At 40.4% G+C, this 26,580-nt stretch overlaps 3 protein-coding genes across 7 annotated transcripts in view; 1 reads left to right on the top strand and 2 right to left on the bottom strand.

Annotated features, from left to right (window-relative positions):
• The window catches only part of kcnt2b (potassium sodium-activated channel subfamily T member 2b), a 41,439-nt gene extending 26,487 nt beyond the window's left edge, over positions 1–14,952 (bottom strand). For both annotated transcript variants that reach the window (XM_085352582.1, XM_085352581.1), the window contains exon 1: positions 14,864–14,952. In XM_085352582.1, the coding sequence (XP_085208708.1) occupies positions 14,864–14,952 (89 nt within the window). The remainder of the gene's footprint in view (positions 1–14,863) is intronic.
• A 2,068-nt stretch (positions 14,953–17,020) lies between these two features.
• Positions 17,021–21,614, bottom strand: qtrt1 (queuine tRNA-ribosyltransferase 1). Its single transcript, XM_085352583.1, has 9 exons — positions 21,336–21,614; positions 21,148–21,216; positions 20,897–21,035; positions 20,589–20,783; positions 18,904–19,042; positions 18,527–18,602; positions 18,319–18,428; positions 17,906–17,990; positions 17,021–17,202 (listed from the first exon to the last, which is right to left on the bottom strand). The coding sequence occupies exons 1-9, from the start codon at positions 21,612–21,614 to the stop codon at positions 17,050–17,052; spliced, it is 1,245 nt and encodes a 414-aa protein (XP_085208709.1). The 3' UTR covers positions 17,021–17,049.
• Positions 21,615–21,828: 214 nt separating this feature from the next.
• The window catches only part of dnm2a (dynamin 2a), a 33,410-nt gene continuing 28,658 nt past the window's right edge, over positions 21,829–26,580 (top strand). For all 4 annotated transcript variants that reach the window (XM_085351674.1, XM_085351676.1, XM_085351677.1 and 1 more), the window contains exon 1: positions 21,829–22,285. In XM_085351674.1, the coding sequence (XP_085207800.1) occupies positions 22,125–22,285 (161 nt within the window). In that variant the 5' untranslated portion in view covers positions 21,829–22,124. The remainder of the gene's footprint in view (positions 22,286–26,580) is intronic.

A 26,580-nucleotide genomic window follows, 5' to 3' on the forward strand; every position in this document is an offset into this window, starting at 1 on the left:
AATGGTGAGTGAAAATGAAACTAATTAGTATGTAAAAAAAAAAAAAAAGTACATTAACTGCTATCTAGAATTTTTGGATGTAGACTGCTGCCTCCACCCATTAGCCAACTTACATTCTCTTTAAAACTCTGGGAGGTGCGTGTCGTCATGATAAAAAGTACCCTAGCTCCACATTTTGGACAAAAATGAAAGAACCAATCTCGATAAAAATATGTAACCAGTTTTCAGAGTATATTATTTTTTTTGTCCTGTGATTGGCACTGACTGGAAAAACAATCCAAAGCTCAGCAAGTAACTAATAATTATTTAAGAAATGCAAATTTATATTTAAAAATCTATTATAAAGTGTAATTAAAGTGTAATTAACATAACATATTCCACATTATTAACAATTGCTACTATAAAGTGTTAGACTGGATAATTCAGCTGTACATGTGTTTAGTGACAATAAAAGGCATTCTATTCTACAATAACCTTATTTGTGGTTAAAGTTTTATATCCAGTGTCAGGTCACATTACTGTGCACTTTGCCATCTTTTAAGGGTCACTTTTAGTATTTCCAGTCAGCTAGTGTTGGCAGGTCTGGTGGACCCACTGCATTTTCGTGTTAAATCAATACACCCCTTAACAACAATTTATGTAAAAAACAAACAAACAAACAAACAAAAAAACTAACAGATGTTTATTTTATTAGTGGTTAATATTTGGAATTTGCCTCAGTTAGATAACATTTATGAATAAAAGTGCTGTTCTTTTTTTTTTTTTTGATAAAATGTTTTAGAAACTGAAAAAATAATCCTGACCTAACCATCCTAACAGGTAGGGAAAAAAACGTGTTGATCTTGAACAAGTATAATTAAAGGAAGGGTTCTTAGCCCTACTGAAATTTATTTCTTTGAAATAAATTAGAAGTGAATCATGTTCATGCCATATTACATATTAGTCCCAACAATGAATAAATGATAAATACTGATCGATAAGTAACAACTCAGGCAAAGCTATTTATTTATTGTGTCCCACCACCAATTTGCAGCAGGGACAAAGCGTGACAAACTACAGATGGTTTCTGCAGACATACAGCAGGCCATGTAGAAGGAGGACAGAGTGTGGACAAAGGTACACGGAATCAGTGTAGTCCCGAAAACCACACGTGTAGTGTCAATGTGTGTGTATAAAGTCATTGAAAGAGTTTTATTTTATACGTTTGTCACAGGAAATGAGCCAAAAACAAGAAGTCTGAGGTTCAAAATGGTAATAAATTGTGTCATTTTTCCTTTTGGTAAACAATGAAAACAGGTTTACCGGAACTAAACATGAGACACGGGTTAATTAAAATTGGTCAAACAGCATCTAAGACACTTTCTGCATTGCTTTCATATTTCAAAAGTAACCTTTCTGATTATGTCTAAAGCTACACTATATTCTAGTAAACATCAGCTCCTCTTACATTCTTGAGTGGGGCTTCTTTTGAAAAGCTCCACTGTGCCAAGTTCCTGGTTATCATCCTCATAACAAAAAAGGTAAACACTCAAATTTTTACTTTCCCTTGAACTTATCTGGCCTTTTACAACCACATACATCTCAGGCTGCACTTTAAGATCTGACGGTGACAGTGTTTTGCTCTCCTGCGCCAAAACATTTTTATCGCCTGTTTGTTCTCATCTTAGGACAATTTAGGTGACATACGTTCTTAAATCCTGCCATCTGAGTATTTATTCATTCCAGAAAGTCCTCAAAGCCTCTTCATATTTTGTGAGACGAGAAGAGGATAATTTCAGAGGTCATTCTAGCCTTGATGTATTTCTCTAAGCAGAAGCTTTTCCACTTGAGTGTACAATAGAGGATGAAAAGTAAAGTGGAAATATAGCCCAATAAAGACTTGAGCCGTAGGATAGATTGAAAGTCGGGAACTTTAATCTAAGGGGAAGGTGGAGGAGAAAAACATATTAAAAACTCATAAAGAGCATTATTTCAAAACAAAAGACAAGCAATCACATCACGATGATACCCCTGGGCAATAGCCTCGTTCCCGCCCCAAGGCCTTCTAAAAAAGTGAAATGAAAATAAACGATTAGATAATTGTGGGGGAAAACTGGTTTGGCTCATGTTGTGCAGAAAATAACATATGTCACTGAACTGGGGAACAGCGAGATTCATCATGAGGGAGAAACTCCCATAGAGGTCCTCTCCTCTCACTCTCTGCTCTGACGCTCCTTCAATAACGTTGATTGATCAAGCTAATTATTTACAACCAGCGAAAATTATCTTTTGGAGTAAAACTAACAGCTTTAACAGCTGGAAACAAGAGCACGTGACTAAAGAAGCATTACAAAAACGAGCCTGGAGAGATTTCACATTTGCATGGACGTGTGTGACGGGGAGGCAGAGGGAGAGAGGGAGGACTGAAATACAGACAGATAAATGTAGTTAAACAGACGCAGACAGATGGACAGACAGACAGAAGGGGACATGCGGAGGAGGATCTCTGAGAAACACAGAGAGAGAGAGAGAGAGAGAGAGACAGAGAGAGAGAGAGAGAGAGAGAGAGAGCTGAACCTCGTTCTCCTGCTGCTTCCACCCATGCCTGAGCTCCATAATGACACAGCATTGGCCGTCTAATGACACAGTGGAAGAGACTAAAGAAACCCAAATCTATGCGCACAAAGCAGCACAACATAGGCTCATTACGACCTCCACACTAAAACTCTGAAATAATAGTCATACCAGTGACAGAGAACAAGCAGGAAAATAAAGTAATCGAGGCAAAGATTCTATCAGGGAAATCAAAGCTTGTTATGTTTAATGAATGAAAAGATGATGCCTTTGGAAAATTAAGTCCAAAGAAAATATTAAAATGTGCTTTAATACACGAGAGGGGGAGTTTTTCATTGGAATACACATAAAAAAAATTACACTAGCTGCTTGCAATGAAAGTCAATAACATATAATGACATTTATACACTCGTCCGACACTTTATTAGGTACACCATGATAGTAACCGTTTGAACCTCCTTTTGTTTAAATTCTTCCCAGCACAGATTCAGCAAGATGCTGGAAACATTCATCAGATATTTATTCCCATATTGACATGTAGCACCACACAACTGCTGCACATCCATGATAGAATTTCCTGTTCTACTACCATACACTGTGCATTTACCCATTGCAACACATCCCAATGGTGGTCTGCTGGATTGAGCTCTGGTGACTGTAGAGGCTGTTACCAATTAGAGATGATTTCATGTTATACTGTTGGAATAACATGTCATAATGTGGTCATAATTCATTCAGACCTGAAAACATTTTTCCAATTTTGAGGACCACTTTTGTGAATTGGAGCTTCGGTTTCCTGTTCTTAGCTGAAACCCTGGCACTGGGTGTGGTCTTATGCTGTTGTAGCCCATATGCTTCAGCGTGTGTGCATTCAGAGATGCTGCTCTGTATACTTTGGTTTTAAATTGTGTGTATTTGAGTTACGATTGCCTTTCTATCACCTCAAAGCTGTCTGGCTTTTCTCCTCTGATCTCTGGCAACAATAAGGTATTTTCACCCAGAGCATTGTACCTCGCAGGATATTATCTCTACTTTAGACTCATTCTCTGTAAATCCTAAAGATGGTTGTGTAGGAACTTCCCCATAAATCAGCAGTTTCTGAACTCTTTATAACAGCTCACCTGGCACCAAAAAACTTGCCAAATTCAAAGTTACTTAAATTGACTTTCTTTGAATATTAGCAGGCTGTCTTGAGCACGTTTATAGGCCTCAGTAGATAAAGATGTTGTCATGTGATTGGCTGATTATATAGTGTGTATAGAATGCACATCTACCTCATATAAAGTTAGTCTTACAGTAAAACATCGGACAGTATCAAGGATTGGAGTACTCTGCCAGGCATTTTAAAGAAGAAAAACTCCATTGCTGCATTTATTATCTGGATTTGGAATCGCCCAGACTGGAAGTTACTAGAATATTGGAAACATCACCAAGGCTACATGAAACAGCTGGAGAATAGACGAGCTGATGCTGCTACATTGCAAGCCCCAATCCGAGCAGCAGTGAGGAAACATCCACCTGCTGATGTGACCGACCAACGCTCGGCTGGAAAATCTGTTTGAAAACTCAAACAGGACGACAGCAACTATTTGCTCCTCTTGTCACATGCCAACATGCCCTGAGCAATGCATGTGGCAACTGTATGCTAGAGCTGCCTGTAGTGTATGTTTAGCTTTGGCTAATTTTAGTTGTTTGTTCAGTCCCTGCACAATGAAAAAAAGCCCTTTGTCAGAGATTCTGCTCATAATCCTTTACTGACAGAATTTCAAATAAGTAAGCAAATAATGTTTCCTTAAAATGACTGAAAACTAAGTGACACCAGGATAATAAGTAATACAGTGGATTGTGCTTCGGATTAAAAAAGAAAGTATAGATTTCAGTTTTGCAATAATAAAGCTCTAAGAAATCCCCAGGAAGACTCCAGCCAGTTAGATATGTTAGTAGGATGAGGGTTAAAGCTGCACCTAAATATTAAAAAAGCCAAACATCCCAGCATCTCAACAAGCTGCTGAGTTTTGCAGAAGAGATTTGAAACCTCAAGAGTCCCATTTTCCTGCTTAAAAAAAGGTTAAATAAGTATAAAAAGGAAAGAGCTTTCCAGAACAATGAGAGCTCATGCTAGGATAACATGGGTTATCTCATGTTGTGGAGTCCCACCAGACTGAGAACAAGCTGTCATTAAAGCAATGGGTGGAAGGGTGGAAACTAGATATTCTGTAGTTCACAGACTTTTTTTTTTTCCACAGTCAAATCTTTCCTCAAATTGTCAAGCTGATGTTCCAGCGATTATAATCAGTCTTATTATACCACATTTTTTCTCCCTACTGTAAGGACTATGGCTACCAGCGCACACGAGAGACTGTGAGTCACACCTTTTCACAGCAGACTCCAATCTGCGCATGAATTAAATGAGTAAATAATGATCATTTTCAATGGCAGTGATAATACTCCTGCTAAATTAATAATTTTTATGTACACGAATGAATAAAAACCTTTTGTATTTTACAGGCCTGTAAGAGGAGAGAGCCCGTGGACACTTGTGCCAGTCGGTTTGAGTTAATCCAGCTTCGGCTGCTCCGTCCTCGTGTCACAGCAGGGATGCTCGGGTGTGTTATTGATGGCTCAGTTCTACTTAGTGGAGGTGCTGCTTTTATGCATGCTGCCGTAGTTAGTGGGATGCTAAAGAGAACCGAGCCATTGTTAATTCCACCTGTGCTTTCCCTACTGTGATAAGCCAAGATGTCTGCTGGGTAAAAGGTCCCCCCTTTTTCTTTGGAACTGGGTTTTTCAATCCAGTCCAATTCAATTTAGCTTTACTGGCATAAGCATAATTCAGACACATGATGACTAAAAAAACCAAGTAAGCTGCTAAACTACAGGTGCACCTGTTGATTACTTTACCTGAACAACTCTCAGTAAAAACACTTTACAAAGGTTACAAGTTGTGCATCCATTCAGGCCACAGATGCATCCTTTAATTACACCTTTTTTCCCCCCATGAGGTATTTAATAAATACAGTTGCTTTACTTTGATCAGTCCAAATTGAGTCCATCAGATAAAACTACAGTGCTAAGCAAAGAGCAAATGATCGTCCTGGCAGACAATTAATAGTCCTGAAGCACTTCCAAACGCAGGTGACATTTACACAGATCAGCCAAAACATCAAAGCCTCCAAAAAAGCTCTGACCTGTTGGGCAATAGATGAGGAACCTCTGGGGGTGTCCCGTGGTGTCTGGCACAGACACGCTGGCAGCAGATCCTCCAGACTGTGCTTGTGTTTCATAGCACAGCAACACGACTGGCTTGATATTTACAGGCTTGGCTGTTACGCAGCTTTTTGGGGGCAAGTGCGGGCCATAAAAGACATCATTGCACATTTATTTTCCCATACAATTGAAGAGGTTTAAAACTGTCAATTCATCCCTCAAACCTCTAAGACGTACAGAAGAAGTGCTAGAATCAATAAAATGCTTTTAATCTCTAAAAGGATGAGAGAAGCGCACACATACAGTGTAAAGGTTTTTAAGGAAGGTGTTCCCATTGATGCAGCCATTACATGTGTTTGACAATTTTGAAGTGAGGTGAAAAAGAATACAGAAGAGATTGGAATGAGAATATGTGTCCATATCCTTGCTAAATGAAAATCCATTTCTTGTGGTTAAAAGGTTTTTTTTTCTCTAAGACCTCAATGCAAGAGATAACACGGACTGAGGAATGATATAAAAGATGCAGCCGTTTCCGTTTTGCCCCTCTTTCTAAATACCAATCATAGCTGTTGTGAAATTGATTTTACCACTCCAATGAACAAAAAGCTACGCTTTAATTATCATTCAATTATGACCGAGGTTTTAAAAGTGTTGTCTTTTTATTGTTTGTTTTTCACTCTGTAACTGAGGGGGAAAAGAATCCACACATGTCAGTGCCATGACTGATTCTCAGTAGATATTTGCCAGGACAAAGAACAGCAGGAGCAAAGGGGCCATCGTTTACAAGAAATGTGCAAGGTAATTTAAAGCATACTGACAATAAGAAAATAGCACTGGAGTCTTTGGTCTGAACCATTTCCTGAGCAAACTCTGGTTTCCCACCGATTAAAATTTGATACATATTATCTGTACGCATGATTCAGCCATCATCCACCGCTGCTTCCTAGTGTAGTCATCTTACCTCACCCTTTCCTGAAATTATCATCTGCTGCTTATTGCTTAAAGGATCTGCTGACACATAGATGCAGTCTGTTTTGTTCACCTGAAGGAAGAACAGAACATGATGGTTCATTTTAAAGGTTGAATTTAGAGAAATGCACCTCCTCTGCCTTGGCACTATTTCCTCACTAAAAAAAAAGGAAAAAAAAAAGAGAGACATTAATTTCTCTTATCATGAAACAAAATATAGGCTGAATTGATGCAAGTCATTAAAAATCACGCAATGCCATCCTATCTCCCAAGTCTCTTAAGATTACTTTAGTTTCAGATATGCTCAGACATTTAGCATTTGATTATGTCAACATAAGATATTCATCTTTTTTATTGCCAAATAACCACTTTGAAGACGACGTGAGATGCAAAGAAGAGTGAAACATGAGAGGAATCATCTCTCTTCACTGTCCCTGGTGTCCCTGGGGCTTCTTGGATTTCAAAGATAACTCCTGAGGTGTATTAAGCTAACATAGTTTGGGAATAGGGGAGCTTCAATCAGTGGACAACTGCATTTGTGATCTCCCACAATAGTGTAGCACAGCTTGCTGCCCCCACTCTGATGCCATGGGACCTTCCAGCAACATCCAAACACGGCAAGAGCCCAGAAGCGGTCAGGCACATGCTAGTCAGCTCTATGGCTGTGTTAGCATCCACAGCAGGAAGGCACTTAAGTGTTGACAGCACTCATCTAAAACTGAAAGGCTGGTTAGGGAATTCAATCTTGTGGTTACTAAGCTCCAGCGGTGGGGAAAAAATAAAAACAAATAAAAACAAATAACCATGAATCTAGATGACCATAAGAGAAACTGCCATCATTTTCTTTCAATAGTGTTAAAAAATGCATATCAAATACAATAAACCAGAGCAGAAACTGCCTCTGTAATTACTATATGATTACTATTACTATGTTACTATATTAGTTTTACATCTAGAAAGAAATCAAAAAGTGGTTTTGAGGTTTAGCTGACTGTGAGTTTCTTTTTATATGCATCTATAGATCCAAAACTGCTTTCATTTTAATATGACAGTTTTTTTGAAGGAGAATAACGATTAGAAATTAATTTGAAATGAACCACTAATATGCAGATCTTGAACCTCCTTTTGCCTTCAGAGCTGCCTTAATTCTTCATGGCACACATTCAACAAGGTGCTGGAAGTGTTGCTCTGAGAGTTTGGTCTATATTGGCTCAATAGCCTCACACAGCTGCTGCAGATTTGTTGGCTGCACAGCCATGATGTGAATGTCGTGTTTCACCACATCCCAGAGGTGCTCTGTTAGACTGAGCTCTGGTGACTGTGGAAGCCATTTAAGTACAGTGACCTCAATGTCACGTTCAAGAAACCATTCTGATGGTTTAGCGACATGACACCTTACCCTGCTTGAAGCAGCCATTAGATGAAGGCCAGACTGTAATCAGAAAAGGGAACCAACAGCCTGAAACTGTTGATAGAAGGCAACATACATCCATTTTTAAATGTTCTTTGCACCAAGACTCATCAGAACAGGTAAAGTATTTTCCATTTTCTGTTGACAACTTTGGTGAGCCAGTAGGAATTGGGTCACTCATTTCTCATTCTCAGCTGCCGGGAGTGCCATCCAGTGTGGTCTTCTGCTGCTTTAGCCCATTTAAGGTTTAATCCAGAGATGCTCTTCTGCTGAAGATTCTCAAAAGTTCAGCAGTTTTGAAGATACTCAGACCAGGCCAATAGGCACCAACAATAATACCACATTCAAAGTGTGTGTGTGTGTGTGTGTGTGTGTGTGTGTGTGTGTGTGTGTGTGTACACACACACACACACACACACACACACACACACACATACCCATCATGTCATTGGAGAGTCTATTTCCAAAGATTTTGCAAAAAACTTGCCAAATCTTATTATACTATTATCACTTGTTTTGTGTTATTTATTGGATTGGATGATTGAAGTCTGGAGAAACAAGGCATATTGGTAATTTAACAATTTCTTCATTTAAGAAACAGAGGCCTGAGTAGCATGTGGACGAATCATACACAGCCACAACAGCCTGGCACCGCCTTCTCATGCTGCTCACCAGCTTGGTAACACACTGATGTGGGATGGCATCCCATTCTTTAAAGAGTATTGTTCCAAGTCAGCCAGTGTGGGTGTGTTGGTCATTCTGGCATGAACAGCATGCCCAAGCTGATCCCACAACTGTTCAGAGTGATTGAGGTCAGACCTTCATGGAGGCCATTCCATCCTCTCCACTCCAAATTCTAGAGGTAGTTTCTAATAAATCCCGCTCAGCGTTTTATCAGTAAAGCTGCAACTTGGTGTTGAGGAACACCCGCTTGAAGCTGACACTAACTGACCGCTGTACCAGAATCCATGCTGACAGGTTCTGTATATATACATACAGCGGGGAAAATAAGTATTTGACACATCAGCATTTTTATCAGTAAGGGGATTTCCAAGTGGACTATTGACACAACATTTCCACCAGATGTTGCCATCAAGCCAAATATTGAAGTCATACAATCAAATCAGAACATATAAGTATACAAGTTAAACCATAATAAATAAAGTGAAATGACACAGGGAATAAGTATTGAACACACTTTATTCAATACTTTGTAGAAAAGCCTTTGTTGGTGATTACAGCTTCTAGACGCCTCTTGTATGGATAGACCAGTCGTCTGCATTGCTCAGGAGTGATTCTGGCCCATTCTTCCACACAAACGGTCTTTAAATCTTGAAGGTTCCTTGGGCCTCTTTTATGAACTTTAATCTTCAGTTCTCTCCATAGATTTTCTATGGGATTTAGGTCAGGTGATTGACTGGGCCATTCAAGCAACTTGATTTTCTTTCTTTGAAACCACTTCATTGTTACCTTGGCCTTGTGTTTGGGATCATTGTCTTGCTGAAATGTCCACCCTCTTTTCATTTTTAGCTTCCTGGTAGATGGCAGCAGATTTTTATCCAGAATGTCCCGGTACATCTCTCCATTCATCCTGCCTTCAATAATATGAAGTCTGCCAGTACCCCTTGCTGAAAAGCAGCCCCAAACCATGATGCTTCCACCCCCAAACTTGACTGTTGGTATGGTGTTCTTGGGGTGGTGAGCAGTGCCATTTCTTCTCCAAACATGGTGTGTCGAATGACTGCCAAAAAGTTCAATTTTGCTTTCATCTGACCATACTATAGTCGTCCAATAATCCACAGGCTTCTCCAAATGCTGTTGCGCAAATTTTAACCGAGCCTTGACATGCTTTTTGTTCAGCAATGGAGTCTTGCGTGGTGAGCGTGCATGGATGCCATGGCGGTTCAGTGCATTGCTTATAGTTTTCTTTGAAACAACAGTACCTGCTGATGCAAGGTCTTCCTGAAGTTCTGTCCGAGTGGTTCTTGGCTCTTGGAGAACCCTCCTGATTATTCTTTGGACTCCTCGGACAGGGATCTTGCGTGGAGCACCTGATCGTGGCAGGTTTATGGTGAACTGATGCACTTTCCATTTCCGGATAATGGCCCCCACAGTGCTCACAGGAACATTCAGCATTCTGGAAATGCACCTATAACCATTCCCATCAAAATGCTTTTCAACGATAAGATTACGAAGATCTTGAGAGAGTTCTTTGCCTTTACCCATCATGAAGTCTTTCCTGTGTGCCTTCTGGGTAATGAGGAGCCTTTATAGGCCATCAATTAGGACTAAAGCAGCTGATATCAATTAGTACTGATAGGGGACAGGATTTCTCTATCAATACTGACAGATTTCAGGTGATCTCCTGGCTTTCTATGTCATTTTGCCCCTTGTTATCTCCATGTATTCAATACTTATTCCCTGTGTCATTTCACTTTATTTATTGTGGTTTAACTTGTATACTTATATGTTCTGATTTGTTTGTATGACGTCAATATTTGGCTTGATGGCAACATCTGGTGGAAATGTTGTGTCAATGGTCCACTTGGAAATCCCCTTACTGATAAAAATGCTGATGTGTCAAATACTTATTTTCCCCGCTGTACATATATGCACACACATATATATGCGGGGTTGCTACAGTAACAAAAAAGAAACTAAAATGTGACTGTGATAAACTATGACACTGCAACTAAAATGAAATGTCTCTCATGTCTCTCACTCTGCCTTAGGTAACGTCTTCCCTGTTGTGCAGACAGCCTTGTCACAAAGAGAGCAGCGGCTCATGTTCAAAATATTGTTTACAGCAGAATTATGCTCAGACTGCCTATACACCCTGCTTTTCCCCCAATCATACCCTGTCATTTGTTCTAAAATAGTTCTGTGTTTGTACCACATGCAACCCATCCTGTTCTCCTATATTAATTAGAGTGTCATTTATGGAACACCTTTTTAATTAATAGAAATTAATTCATGAGACCTGATGCTTTAGTTTTATTAGCTCACTTCACTTTATGTTCCAAGCTTTCCATTAACAATTCAGACCCCCCCCCCCTTCTCCCACTCACCCCCCCAATTACTTTCCATTAACAAAGTGTTTCTAAGTTCACTTTACATATTTTCCAGAAATAAATGTGCAGACACGTACAGGATTCATAAATGAGGTGATGAGCTCCCTCTTCACCTCCTTTCTCTCATCCAGGCATACATTTGATAGATATCACTTTTTCAAGTGACTGTTTATCATAAAAGCCATCTATTGCCAAGAGCCTGCTTTATGTCAGTTCTGGCTTGCGAGATACCCATGATGCATAATACATCTCTGATTCCACAGTTCTGGACAGAGATAGTCATCAGCTTTATAATCTGAGTTATGAAAGATATGAATGAACCTTACAGGGGCTCTAAATGACACACTAAAGGACTCTGGAATCCACCTTAGTGCCAAATCAAAGGACAGTAAAACTAACTGGAACATGAATATTGACAGTATTGATGGATCATGCGCCACGTTGGCCTTACTAGATTAAGACTTGACAGGAAGAATTAAGAGAGAAGAAAGGGGAATAGGGACACGAGGAGAAAGGAGAGCAGACTGAGACGGAGATTAAGCGAGAGAAGATGTGGAGGCGACAGCCAATAAGAAATTGTTTTAAGGACAAAAGCCTGTCATTTGTATGGTAATCCAGGACTCAGACATAAGCTCCCACTGAGGATTTCTATTGTGGAGCAGAGGAGACTGTTGTATTTAATTCACCTTTAAAACAAATTAATTATAGAAGTGGAGAAGTGTAATAGTTATGTGTGCTTCTATGTTGGCCATTTTAGCAACTTTGAGGAAAAAAAAGTACCGGTATTGCTCTGCAATACAGCAAAATGTACTTTCAAAATGTATAAAATATGTTAGAATAATAATGCATATCATTTTGGGTGAAAGAATCATAGCCTTTTGTAAATCTTTGATTAGTGATAACAACCATGCCATGAATTAATCAGTTACAGGACTCAATATCAAATTCATTTCAAGCAAAAACAAGACAGCTCCTTACTCTGGCAAAATCCGCCAGCCTGCAAAAGATCTGTATTTAATTGTTCAGTCATCTGGCATTTCCTCTAAACAGAAGCCTCTGACTCGCTGCCAAAAAAAATATAAATGGTAACCATATAAACAGAAGAGTGGCAATAAAATGTTTTTACGTCTTCGCTCCCGACACAAATGACAAAATGACCCACATTTAATTATTGATCAGTCACCAGAAATAATCTTGATTTAGGTTTTGGAGTTATGGGAGCGATAGAGCTAACAATAATTGGCTGCGGCAAACAAAATTTCAACAGCCGACCCCCTATTCAAATTCTGTCTTGGACTTAATTCTTATCCCATTTTATTCACTGCTTGTTCCAATTTGAGGAAAGAAAATGCAGCCACTGCTGAATTGTCAAGACAAAATCTGATATGTTTGCAGTTTAAGCCGAACATGAAGCGAACTGAAGGACCAGCAGGGGTAGACAGAAAAGGAGTCATGCACCACACCGATAAATGTATAGTCAGAAAGATCAGATCCCTGTGTGTGAAATAAATTATTAAATCGATTCCCATCTTTAAAAGCCTGCTAGAAATTCTTAACTTGAGGACCTTTTGGTGGCTACGGTAAAATCTATTCGACTGAGTTACAGGAGCAGTCTGGGGGGTGGCTACACGGTATTGAAGGCACTTCAATCAGAAACGAGAGGGATGGTGGAAATGTGAAGTGAGGGAGATGTACGGACACACACAAATGCACACACGCAAACACACACTTAGAGCGATGCAAACAGAAGAGAGGAGGAAAGGGAAAGGCCAGCGGAGGGTGACAGAAGAGGGATTAAAGGGCTCAGTAATGCATGTTTTTCCAGAGCACACTGTACCATATGTGTCAAGGAGATAAGTTATGCATATTCACACTGACATTTTGATGTGAGAAAATATGTTGGAGTTAGGGGATGTAGTCATACTGTACAGAGCTATCTGTGCACCTGAGCCCAAGGGAAGTGTCTGCTTATTTATTTAGGGTGTTTGTGCAGAGGCTACTTCTATAGATTTATGGCCTACAGCAGGAAAACTCTGTCACTATCAGTCATATTTCTCACTTTGCTCCCAATGAGGAACTGAGATCAGCATGCTGACCCTCCACTCGACTGCTCTTTCATTTTCATTTGTGTAAGTCGGCATGCGGATGCTAAGAGAAATCTATGAAGCGTGGCAAAAACAGACATTGGAGGTATTTTTTGTTTACAAAAGCTCATTATCTAGGCAGTGGGTAAACAGCTAGTGCTTGTGTGTGTGCCAGACACTAGAGCTCTGACAAATGACAAAATAACATGCACAGTACACACACCATTAATCAGTACCTGTGTGTCGTCCAAGGCACTTAAAGGATATTCCTGAAACACCAATCAACATCATGTGTTTGCGAGTTATTACAGCACATCTGTGGCACCAGCATACACAGAGTCCTCTCCAACTGTCTCAGCAGCCCTTCCAACCAAATTATTCACATCCACACTTCAGCTGTGTATTAATTTGGCTTTTGAAAGATTCATTTTGGTTAAATTACCTACTGCATTGTCATTGGATGTTTTGTTTCCCCCCCCTCTCCTATAGAAGATGAGGTATCTGACCTATAAAAGGGTCCTCTTGTGTCTCATAGACTTCTAAGAAACAAGCATCATAACCTCTCTAATCTGGTGACTGAGGTCACACTGCACTGAAACATTTGTCCTAGGGCAATAGCTGACAAATTACAGAAGGCTGGGAGCAGAGAGAACAGGCCTTTTTAGACTTTTTAGCTGTTCAGAATAAGAGCCCTAAGAGGTCAGGGCCACAGAAGACCAAACATACAAGTTATAAATCCAGGCAATGCTTAAATATTGACCGATCGTGTCCTCTGCGTTTTTAATAACAACTTTCCCCAATAATCTGTTTTGAAACACCCACACAAGCCCACACGTAAGGGTTTTTGGGCCTCAATTCCACATAGCAACAAGAAATACAGGCACGATGGAGGTTAAGCTTTTCCATTAGCCAGCATAATGAAATTGTAGAATTAAGCAATGCATATCATATATAGCACATCAAATCTACTGGAGAGTAAGCAAAGGCTAATTGCTAGTTACTGAGGGAGACCATTTGAAACTGCTTACCCAGGTGGCAGATGTTTCACTGTAAATCTCAGAAACGAGGGCTTTAGGGAATACATAAAAAGGGAATAGCCCAATGTAGGCATTCCTTGCTGTAACTGTTCTTTAATTCTTCTCATTTGAATTCAATCAAAGGATTATTTTTGTAACACTTTATATGTGTAGATTTGCACAAACGCGCCTCTTGCACGAAAAGAATAAAAAAAACAACAACTTAAGATTAAGGTGTCTTTTAAAATATGTTTTCTTCTATGCTTTCATATTGCCTGTATTGTCTTAACAGTATTATCACCAGTCGCCTCTGCGCACACAGGGAGACGAGAAAACCTGTTGCAGCAGCGCCCTTTAAACAGAACTGCAAAGCTGACCATAAAATTCTCCGAGACATTCATGCACCTGATCTGTTGAGATCAGAGTGATTTGATGGCGGTGCAAAAGAAATGAGTACTTTCTAGACACAGTGATATAATGTTCTGATGTTGTACTGATGCGCAACGGATTCGGTGCGCCGTGCGTAAACGCTACAAGCAGCTGCATTCATACCTGTCGTCGCTCTGCCAGTCCCCGAGCAACAGGTCTCGGAACCGGTACCGAGGGGGCAGCGGGAGCACCTCCTTCTCCAGTTCGACCATGGTCCCCCTCCTCAAAACCCAGAGACAGAGACAAATACCACCGCAAACCGCACCTCCACAGCGAGGAGGTGATCTCCTCCAAAACCAACTCAGTTCCTCTTCCTTCTGCTATTCAGAACATAAATCAGTAACGAACACATTGATACACCTCATGGTACCGTATTCGTCCTTCTTCAGAAAAAAAAGAAAAAACATCTCTCTTCTCTGCCACCCGTCACAATGCAGCTCTACTTTTCTTCACACTGAGGCAACAGGTCGAAGACGTTCATCCGTCGGTGGGTAGGGGTGGCTCCACTTTTCTGTGACAGCTGGAGAGCAACTGGTTGTCTCTCTTTAACACCAGCATCCTCCCTGCCTGAGCTCCACATGGACGCACTGACTGCAAACGTGTAAAGAAACGTCGAGGAGAAGCTGTTGCCACTTTCCCCCCCTCCCCTTAGTCTAACCAAAATAAACATCGACAAAAACTGTGATTTTAATATTATTTTCAATCAGCAATAAGCTCTCTCTCCGTCCACATCTGCTCTACACTGTGAACGATAATGATCTCTGTAACCCACGATAATAATAATTAAACTGTTACACATACGCACACGTGATGCCAGCGCGGATCTCAGTCGTGAGTCTATTTCGGCGCTATAGTTTTCCACATTTTTCTTCAGTATTATTCTTTTCATAAATATCAGCTGTTGGTTGTTTTCAATCAGGAGACGTGTTTGTCATGTTGGGAATTGCTCTGCTTTAAAAATACATGAGAGCAATTTATTTAGCGCAAGGCTTTGGTCGTGCATATTCATTTCCAGACACTTAACACGATTCTACACGGCTTACCAAATGAGCTCTGAGTGCTGCTGCTCTCTTACTATGTATACATATGCTAAGTGTATTCAAAATACCCAATCAAAGCAGAAGATACAAAAAAACAAAACAAAAAAAAAACCCCCACACAATTAATCACAGACTTTAAATAAATAAATAAAATGGGAATCCAGGCCACCATTTGAATTCTGTATCCTCCCTTAATGGACATAATCAATACACATATGTAATTAAGGGAATAAAAGCTTTCAAACTTACCGCTTTACAGTTTCAATCAGTACTCAAACATCTGTGCTATATATTAGTCGGTCACACTTCACCTCTTAGGGGTTTAATCTTGTAGAAACTCTTGGTCACAACAGAAGAGGTGATGAAATTCAAATACGGTGCTTAAGAGGCCTGTTGACCCAAAGCCGCAGACAACAGGTGTTATTCAAATTAACTTTCATGGATTAATATTGATAAAGCAGCCTCTCCGTGGGCTCCACACAAAACCAAAACGTCAAAAGGTTTACTGCCACCTAAGGTTGATTTGATCGATGTTGGGCTTGGATTGTAAGCACGTTGGCGTCAGTGCGTTTGTAAACTCAAATGACTCATCTAAATGTAAATGTTTGTTATTTTGCGCTTCCAGACAGATTAACTTTCTCCCCAATTAGGAAACTTGCACAAACATATTCAGGTTGTCGTAAGCCTGCAGTAGTTGTATCCATTTCGCCCTCTGGTGGCCAATCAGGAAGCAATCTTCATTCATCTTTGCAAACAGCTGACAACAATTTGTCTGTTAAAATTAAAGTTAAAAGCTGAGAATATATACACGTCGACTATTACTCTGCCTTTGGTAAAAAGGAAAAAAAAAGGTACCTCTGTAATACACTTAGCCATTAAAACATTAAAGAGGTTGACAGGAAGGCAAAAATATTTAATTTCAAGTGGGTGAGCCTGGCTGTGTAGCCATGGTAACAACACAAAACTGTCTGCGGATATCAGAGGAAATAGTTCATGTGTTTCAAACCTCATTTAAACTGCATTCAGTCTAACATTACCATAATGTGTACTCTGAGAACAATCTGCAGAGGCTGCGTAAAGCAGCCTGTTGCAAGGGACAATCGGCTTTATTCCAGTAGATCAAAAGCCATTCTCCTCACCGCCAACAAAACAAGCAATTCATATACAAATACAGACAAAGAGTAGAAAACAATCAGCCATAAAAAAGTCATTTAAAACAATATAAAATCTGTCAGTTGAGATGAATAGCGAACAGTCATCTCCCAGCTTCTAGTCCAAAGTAACGTTAACAGAAGCTAAAGCATCCACAGCCCAGCTGGGGTACTGGTCACCAGAAGGAAACAGTCGCTTCATGAACGTCCGTATGAACTCAGGGAAGCGGCCTTCCACAATGCTCTCTCTCACAGAGCGCATCAGCGTGAGCTGCAAAGACAAATGATTGATGAACTGAGGAAAAATAATGCGGTTCTTATTGATCTGCAGTGGGAAATGATCTTCTGCTGTGCACAAGGTCAGCTACAGGTCAGTGTCCTCTGAGGTAGTATGTTAATGTTTTGCAGCGATCCATTAAAAAGTTAATGAGGCATTAACCATCAACCATCACTCCTGGACACTCCAGAACCACCATACAAGTGGCTTAAAAAGAAAAAAAAGAACCAGCAAACAAATAGGATGCGTAATCGATTGGATTATATTGGTTACGATTTCCTAACACCCATTTTGGCGACATATCTGTAAGAATATTTGGCTTTTTGTGCTTCTGATTATGTCAAAGCAACAAAACGAGTTGTGCTCCTGCCACACAAACCATACTGAAGGATTTAATAGCCATCACTGAGAGAAGGGTATCGTCACGTCACATAAATTTGAAAAGATAGACATTTTTCTTCATATTTCTGCCAGAGAAATTCAACTTTCAAACATACTGTGAAAAATATGTCGCACTTCAAGCTTATTGACTGAAGATGGCAGATACAGGAGAATAATAAACTGATTAATCGTCAGATTTATTCCATGCATGTGCCTTTTTAGTATGTCGCCTGCTTTGAAGCACATGAGAAAACTGTCAGAATAAAATAAAGAAACCTGTACTTTGTCAGTCATAGAAGATTTTGCTCGAACTGACCTGGTAGGCGATGTTGTGGATAGTGATGTGATGCATGGCTGCAGTGTCACTCTTAAACAGAGCATGCAGGTAAGCTCGACTGTGCCTGAAAGAGGAAATGCAGACATTATTTACATTATTTAAGTGCTGAATAAACCCCCCGCCTACCCAGATTTTGAGCTTCCTCCTTTCACAGAACACTCTGCTTTTGTCTGCAGGACATTTTAGACCAAGTGATGCCAAAGGACTTATTTTTGCTAGTCTTCAAAGATGTTATTATCTAGATTTAATTTTCTCAAAATAAATAAATATAAAATGAAAACAGGTAGAATAAGAGCCAGCTGGCTAAAAGAGCTGTTCTAGGGCACTAAAAAGAACTTTCTAGGCTTCAATTTCTGTCACAGTAAAGAAAATGCTTTGGCAAACTGACTTACTTCTTGCAGGTAGGACACTGGCAGTCTGGGTCTATGGGCTGGAAATCTTTGGCATACTGCTTATGTTTCACTTGGAGAGTTCCCCAGGGCACCAAGGCAGAGCCAAACCTCTGAGAGAAAAGAACCATGACTGTCAGAACAGAATGAAATACATCTGAAGTCAGTTGTGGATCCTAATGCGATTTCTCAAAAGGTAAAGACGGATTACCGCAGTGCGTGTTGGGAAAACGCAGTCAAACATATCACATCCTAGGGCGACGCATACCACCAGATCCACAGCATACCTACAACACATGACCATGTGAATTTATTACGTGGTTAAATGTACCACAGCCAATATTCAATTACATTTTATTTAATCACAACAGCCGTCACCTCAAGGCACTTTATATGGTAAGGTAGACCCTGCAATATTACACACAGAGAAAAACCCAACAATCATATGACCCCTTATGAGTAAGCACTTTGGCAACAGTGGGAAGGAAAAACTCCCTTTTAACAGGAAGAAACCTCTGGCAGAACCAGGCTCAGGAGGTAAACAACCAGGTTCTCATGATGGATTTCAGTGAAAACCAGTAAACATACCCTACACCCATGAGATAGCGGGGTTTTTCCCGAGGCAGGTGATCAGTGCTTAGTGTCACCATCTGCCAGAAGTCATCCTTCTCTTCTCCTCCACTCAGTCCGCCAATGGCAAAACCAGGAACATCACGCTTAGTCATTTCTACAGGAAGAAGAAACAATATCTTAAGTGAAAGTCTGATCCCTTATCTTGAATTCTGATGCCCTTTCCAAACTGCATGGCCCTTTAAATAACTCGGATTAGTTCCTCACCACGCCCTGATATCTTTGTTTCACATAAGCTTCCTCAATAGACTGAAACATGTAAACTTTTTAGTTAATGCTGCCACTTTTCCACTTACTGAAATAAGTGTAAGAGGAAAAAGTGATCAAGGCATTTTAGCATGTATTCAGCCTTCATAAATACGATGAAATTATTCAGCTTGATTTTCAATATCGGTACATGAAGAAAGTGAAAGAGCAAGATTAGTTAATGGAGACCCACTCATATTAATTAAGTTAAGTTTGACCAGTATCAGCACATTATAGATCTAGTGGTCATCAGCATATAGTCATGTAAGTCCATGGAAAAAAATAAAATAAAATCCAGTAAGTGCCTCCCACCTGAGCTCCTTAGAAGCAACAGATTTCCTTGTTAAAAAAAAAAAAAAAACTTGGTATGTGTTATGAAGCTATTCCAAAAGAAATGTTTTCCCAGTTTTTAGGTTCTTAAAGTACATATTGGTGGATATACTGTTTTTTAAGACATTAGAAAATTTGACAAAGAATAAATCATGGCTAGAAAATGGTATCAAAATTTAGGTAAATATATTTGCTGTAACTTGTTTTGACCAGACACCCAACTCATGTATTAATATAACCCTGTGCAGTTTACACAAATGTGCTTTTTTTGATGTTTTCTCCAGTGAATTATTAGAAAACATAAAAAACCCAGGGTACCAAGATTAACTTGATTAACAAGAATATTAACAACATATTAACTGGTGACGCTGTGGTGTTGAAACTGTTATGTCTCTCTGATATTGATGCTCAAATGCAGGTTATAAAAAAAAAAACAAGCTGAAAAAAGATGAGATTTGATTTTGACTTCTGACATTTGAACGGGTGTAAAATTGATTTTTTTAAACACAGCCCAAGTGTGTTTTTTCAGCTCGGAGAATTTAATGTGACTATATTCTGTATTTTAAGTTATTTCAGCTCTAAAATGCTGGAAAAATACAGTGAATAGTGCCACGAAAAGTGCCAAATTTTAGCCCACCCCACGTATGTCTAATATGGCTTTGTTTTCTTCGAGAAGCTGTAACTCAGCACATATCCTCTGCAGCACATGTAGCAAAGGGCACATCATCTGAGCAGACAGTGGTGAGGATGCATCAGCAGCTTCACATTTCACTGATAGTTTGTGATAAACAAAACTAATAATTCCCCCACTTTAACCTAACTTACATACTGTCTGAATATATAAGATAGTACCATCAAAAAGCAAGAACATTTCCCTGTGTGCTTTTCTTCCAGCATGCCTGCCAATTTTAGATCAATCCGATCACAAACGGGGGATCTTAAAGGACTTAACAGTCAAATTTCAGCCTTTATATCAATGTGCGTTTGTAAAGCACATCAGCCAAAATATATTTATCATTAAAGGAATCTCAGTGTCAGCATCAGCCTCTGTTTGTTTGTTTTTTTACCATCTAGACAGGCCTTGCGCAGCTCTGCATTCAATCCTCCCTGAATGATGGCAAAGAGGTTTTGTTTGTCTCGATTTTTATTGGCTGCTATACAGCGGTCCAGCCAGCGAACGGATCTATGCATGGCCTCTTCTACCCGTGGTCCTGTCACAGTACTGCTGACCACGTCATCCAGCTGCATCATGATGTCTGACCCTGGAAGAACACAAAGAAACATGGAGGTGCTGTCCGTCAGCCACAGAAATACTGACGAAAGCTCAGAGTATCTGCTGGTTAATGCTGAGTCAGTTATTTTACTCCTTGCTGACCCAGACTGTTCTGTATGCTGATAGACTTCTCAGGACTTAGTAAGATTTCTTTGCCGTCGTAGGGGGACCTGAACTTGACTCCTTCCTCCGTAACTTCGGAGAGCTCGACGAGAGACACCATCTGAAACCCTCCACTGTCCTGTGAGCAAAGAAAAAGGAACGCGTGGTTTTTAAGACAAAAGTTTCCAGTCACATGTTGTACTTTTATTTGTCATCCACGTATGACAAATAAAATGTGAAGTTAAACTCACAGTTAAAAGATTTCTCTTCCAGTTCATGAACCCATGCAAACCATTGGCTTTCTCAATCAAATCGGGACCCTTTAGGCAGCAGAAAAGACATTTACACAAGAAAACTGACATGAAATCGTCAACAAATGGTTTATGCCCAGTAAAACACGAGATAAAAATTAAATTTGCGTTATAGCAAACCTGCATACCGGTCTCATTCCAAGGTGGTATGTGTTTCCAAGGCAAATCCGACATCCCAGATCTTCCAGCTGATCCACAGTGATTCCCTTCAGGGTCCCCTGAGTCCCGACGGGCATGAAAACCGGGGTGCTAACGGTGCTATGCGGCAGTATTAGATCACAGGCTCTCGCTTTAGTTACTGGGCATTCAGCAACAATTCGCAAAGAGAGAGGAGACAAAGCTTTCTTTAGGGACATGTTGTTCTCTATAGTTTCTGTATGAGCCCCACACTCTATGGGGGCAGCCATGTTTTACCGATCACGTGACATGAACGGACCTCCAACTGACAATCGTGACGACCAATTAGAAATTAATTATCTGATTCGAGCGTTAAGACGTCCAATCAAAACGAAGTTTGGTGAAGCGGCAGCAACATTAGCCAATAAACCGCTTTTATTTGTGCAAGAGAGGCGGGGCTATAGTAACCGGCACCGATAGGATGTCATCTTCTGTGACCGGATGGTGTTTGTGTAGAGGAAGTTTTGCTTGCGAGTTTTCCGTCCGTTTCGACTGCCTGGGTATTTAGTTGAGGCGTTTTGTTATTATACGATATGATATTGGTGTGAACTGCATTACTGGGAAGCGCACAAGTATTCAAAAAGTGAATAAAAGCCCGAGCTGAAGAGGCGGGGTTTTAGCACTCTAGAGTAACCCGAGAGCACCTTGCTGCTAAGCTAACGTTACTGAGCTCGCTAGCGCGGCTAGCATTAGCCTCTGGTCTGTGTTGAATTGAAGGGGCTCTTCAAGCTCACGAAGCCATGGGGAACCGGGGCATGGAAGACCTGATTCCCCTCATCAACAAGCTTCAAGACGCATTCAGCTCCATTGGCCAGAGTTGTAATTTAGACCTTCCTCAGATCGCGGTGGTCGGTGGGCAGAGCGCTGGAAAAAGCTCGGTTTTGGAGAATTTCGTTGGCAGGTAAGTGATAAGTGTTAAATGAGCTAGTGTAGTGTTACGCCCTTCTAACAGGCCATGCTTGGTCGTACGTTGTCAAACAGCCCGTTTTTTGGTCTGGGAGGTACGGTACTTTTGGAAATGCCAGTCGCATAAAGCTAAGCTAACGTCACTTTCCCAGAACGTAACGTCAATATTGATTTACGCACTTGCGCTGTAGATTCAACAACTTCAGATACATACTGTTCTTGTGTATTTATGTAGTGTGATATTTGTGTTACGATCTTTAAAAGAAGCTTACTTTTTCTCTCTTTTCTTTACTTCATACAATTTTTTTTTTTTCCCCCAACTCGATTGGACCACCAACTGTTGTCTTGCATTTGCTGATAAATTCGTTTGTCCTGCCCAATATGTTTTAATATGATTAAAGGCTTGTTCTGGGTTGCCATTTTTTCAATAGACCTTAGTGCACGTAATCTTTCCTGTAATCTAGCTTAATGGGCTTTTCCCCCTTTTGTTCTCATATTGATAACTACAGGCCACACCCTGAGAGTCCTGCAGAATTTATATTACCAACAAATTTAAAAGATGGAGGGATGACTGTTTGTTTTACAAGGGAGGGAGTTTTATTGGATGGTAACTGGCAAGGTGTATGGAATAAAAGGGGTATCGCAGTGTAGGCAGAAAGTCACCTAACTTGTATTTTTACAGCTACTTATTGCATTTTGACACAAAACTTTGACCTCAAAGCAGACTGTCTCTCTTTACAGTGCTGACATTTCCTCAACATAGCAGACATAACTTCCCTTACCAGCTTCCTCTTTTGTTTCTGTTTTTGGCCAACATTTAGAAATTATAGAAACAGACTTGACATCACTGTTTTTTGAGATGCATTGCTTTTAATCTACGGTCCTCCTTACCAGACTGGCTCTATCATTGTCATCAGGCTGGTCTTGTTGTTGTCGCCTGCAACAGCAATGAGTGAGATCACCCTGCAGTAAAAAGAAACATAACAAGTTTGCTCTGTAGTAGCTTGTTTAACAGGATTTCACCTCCTTTGAGAGACAATCAGTGTGTAGCCCAACCCACACACGTATGCAGGCTGGTCGGCAGACTGGAGAAGGCACATTGGCTATCAAGATGGCATGCACATAGGCTTTTGGTTATAAAAACGGAGACAAGAGCATGTTGTAACTACTCTCGGGCAAGAACATGCATGCAGATTAGACTTCCACTCAGTGTGCAGTAATTTGGACGAGTGGGACTTTGTGCTGGGAGAACACTCAACACAAATCGGCAGCAATTAACTTGAGACATTTCATGGTGACCGTGATTTGCTATCGTGCTGGTTTTCCACTTTATGCGTGTTTACAGGGCAAACATACATCCATGTGCTGACAAATTATTGTAGCATTGTAGGCTGTTCACTTTCATGTACCTTTCATAAGGTGTGCTTAATATTGAAAAGAACACCATTTACTCTGTTTGCATGTTGATGCTGTGCGGGTGAATTTAATGAGGGCTGACCAGCTGAAACAATCTTACTTCAACCTCGAAGCACGGATCTTGGAATTTGTTCCCTCCATTGGGCATTTTGACATGTAACAGCTGTTTCTTGATTTTTAAAATGACACCTAAAAACACAACCATATGAGGACTATTGATTATCCAATTAGTGCTGTGTACAGGATTAGTGCCACTGTGAGCCACACACCACAATTGGGATGCTAACACTGGGTTGTTTTTGGCACCTGTGAGGCATGGCTACTGGAAACAAATGGAGGAACATGTTGAATTGTTTTTTAACTTCACTTGTAAAACCCTTGCTAAACCTGTATGTTGGCAAAGCTACGTATAGGTGTCCTGAGATTCAAACAGATCAGTGGTTGATTTGGGGAAAATTAAATTTCCTTCTGCTGTGCAGATCATTTAGAGTAGTAAAATAAGTCAGGCTAGGCACACTTTAGGAGTTGCTGTACACTGCTAAAGCATTGGGCAAACTCATGAGTCATTGTTGACTAAAAGGTTTGTTTGAACCGATACCTAAACCTTGTACCATGTGTTCTACTCATTTAAAAAAAAAAAAATTCAAAGCAGATGAAAATGATGCGTGTAATGGTGTTGTGGAAAACTTCATTTGCAATTCTCTGTGGTTTCGCCTTTTTAATTTTTTTTTTTTTTTTTTGTGGTGTTCTTTTTCTTTTCACCATGAGTACTGAGCTTCTGTTACACTCGGTAATGGCTGATCTGTAATTTCCCCAGTGACTGAGATCTTTTCTTTGGTGAGGTGCATGTTGTGTGTAAAAGGCTGGCTTCATATCTGTGTCCTATGGGATGAAAATAATCCCTCTGTTTTTTTTTGTTTTTTTTGTTTGTTTGTTTTTTTCCCCCCCTTTTGACGTACCAGCAACAATAGAAACAGTGTCACTTATTGCTGGGAAAACAACTGGGACAATGGAGTGATGATTCTGCCACAGACTGTAAAAGCTGCTCGCTTTCTCTCTCTCACCTGAACTTCATGCTGATGTCATGATCCACAGGTGCCAAGTGACCTCACCGCCTCACTGTTAATTTAGCAAATGTTTGACCGCCACAAAAAGCACGTCGGATGCTGCTTGGTTTCTGCTTTAGATTTCCTGGTTTCACTGGAGAGGGAAAACGTTGGGCTGGTTTTGGGATCATGTGACCTAACTTGCTATTCTTTTGGCCTCTGCTTTCAACAGCATTAGTGTGGAAGACAAATATGTTTTGCGTGGTTGATCCACATTCTTGCTGGGGAGAAGTTTGTTTAATAAATTACCGTATTTCCCGGACTACAAAGCGCACCTGAATATTAGCCGCACAAGCTAAAATCAGGGGAAAATCCTGTTTTGTACATACATTAGCCGCACCTGACTAAAAGCCGCAGGTGTTTCAATGTTGACTTATCATATGTAAGAGAATATGCACAAAGGGAATTGTCAGGAAAGAGATGGCTGTTTGGAGACATCACTTTTATTAATATTTTGAAAAACAAGTTATAGGTACATATTTGCACATGTAGTACATAACAGTAACCTACAGCACACCAGAAAAATAGATTCGGACTACCTTTTAGGCTCAGGTGCAGTGACACGGCTTTAACAAGAAGAAAAGTCAGTCATTCACCACCATATTTCTCTTCTTCCTGCGCACTAAAACCACCAAAGTCCTCTCCTCCAGTGTCGGATACAAACAGGCTCAGGATGGCTTCGTCATCCACTCTCCGCTTCTCTCCTTCGTTGTCACTTTCAAAACCAAAGAAATCCTCGTTGTCAGTGTCAGAGTCGAACACCCTCTGAAGGGCCGTGGCAGTGTCCTCCTCTCCATCATGCAGCAGTCCAGCCCTTCAAAATCCGTTGGTGATCGTGGATGCTTTCACACTTTTCCACGCTGTCAGAATCCACCGGTGGAGTTGAGCATAACTTGCTTTTCGCAAGTTTATCGCCGCTCATCATCCACGCCTCCCGCTGAACGCGTACCGCTACTTTGAAGTTTGTTTTTCGCGCTACTTCGTACGGCACTACGTTGCCTGGCGGACGGACATGTGACTAACATACCACTCTTGAACCCCGATCCTTCCGCCAGGCAACGTAGTGCCGTACAACAGCGGAACACACAAAACAAATCGTCTTATGATATGACAAAAATCATGGACAATCCATAGAAAAGCCGCACCTGACTAAAAGCCGCAGGGTTCAAAGCTTGTGCAAAAAGTAGCGGCTTATAGCCCGACAATTACGGTAGCTTGTGTTTCAGTCTGTTGGTACGCATCTAATCTTATTACATTATCCACCCAGCCAACTTAATGAGTGACCTCAGGTTTTACTGCAACACTGACTTGATTGACTAAATAAATATTTACAATAGATTAGATTAGATAGAACTTTATTAATCCCTCGGGTGGGTTCCTCTGGGAAATTCGATTTCCAAAAAAGCACAGCACCGACAGAAGTTACAGAGTTATACACACACACACATATATATATATATATATATATATATATATATATATATATATATATATATATATATATATATATATATATATATATCCTATTCATGTAGCCCCTTCCGCCGGGGTTACTTGCATAGTAGCATTCCAACAACGCCCTGTTTTCGTCTCTTGCCCACCGATGCCTTCTTGTTCCAGTAGCCCACTTTTCGTCAGGGTGCCCTGGTTCCTCAACACCTGACGCGGACCTTGTTGATCCGGGCGACGTCCGAGCCGGCATGCCTTCATATTTATCTGTCTCGCTCATGTCTGCGGTAGGCTTGCTTAGCATAGGGGGTCTAGCCTT

The sequence above is a fragment of the Diplotaxodon limnothrissa genome, linkage group LG4 (assembly GCF_057381915.1).
Source record: "Diplotaxodon limnothrissa isolate DT_005_m linkage group LG4, D_limnothrissa_male_GT1.1, whole genome shotgun sequence".
Taxonomy (NCBI): Eukaryota; Metazoa; Chordata; class Actinopteri; order Cichliformes; family Cichlidae; genus Diplotaxodon; species Diplotaxodon limnothrissa.

Coding starts and splice junctions, on each gene's coding strand:
- qtrt1 (XM_085352583.1), bottom strand. CDS start 21,614: ATGGCTGCCCCCATAGAGTGTGGGGCTCATACAGAAACTATAGAGAAC. Junction 20,784..20,896: donor CAGCATACAGAACAGTCTGG/GTCAGCAAGGAG, acceptor GTGTTCTTCCAG/GGTCAGACATCATGATGCAG. Junction 18,429..18,526: donor TTTTCCCAACACGCACTGCG/GTAATCCGTCTT, acceptor CTTTTCTCTCAG/AGGTTTGGCTCTGCCTTGGT.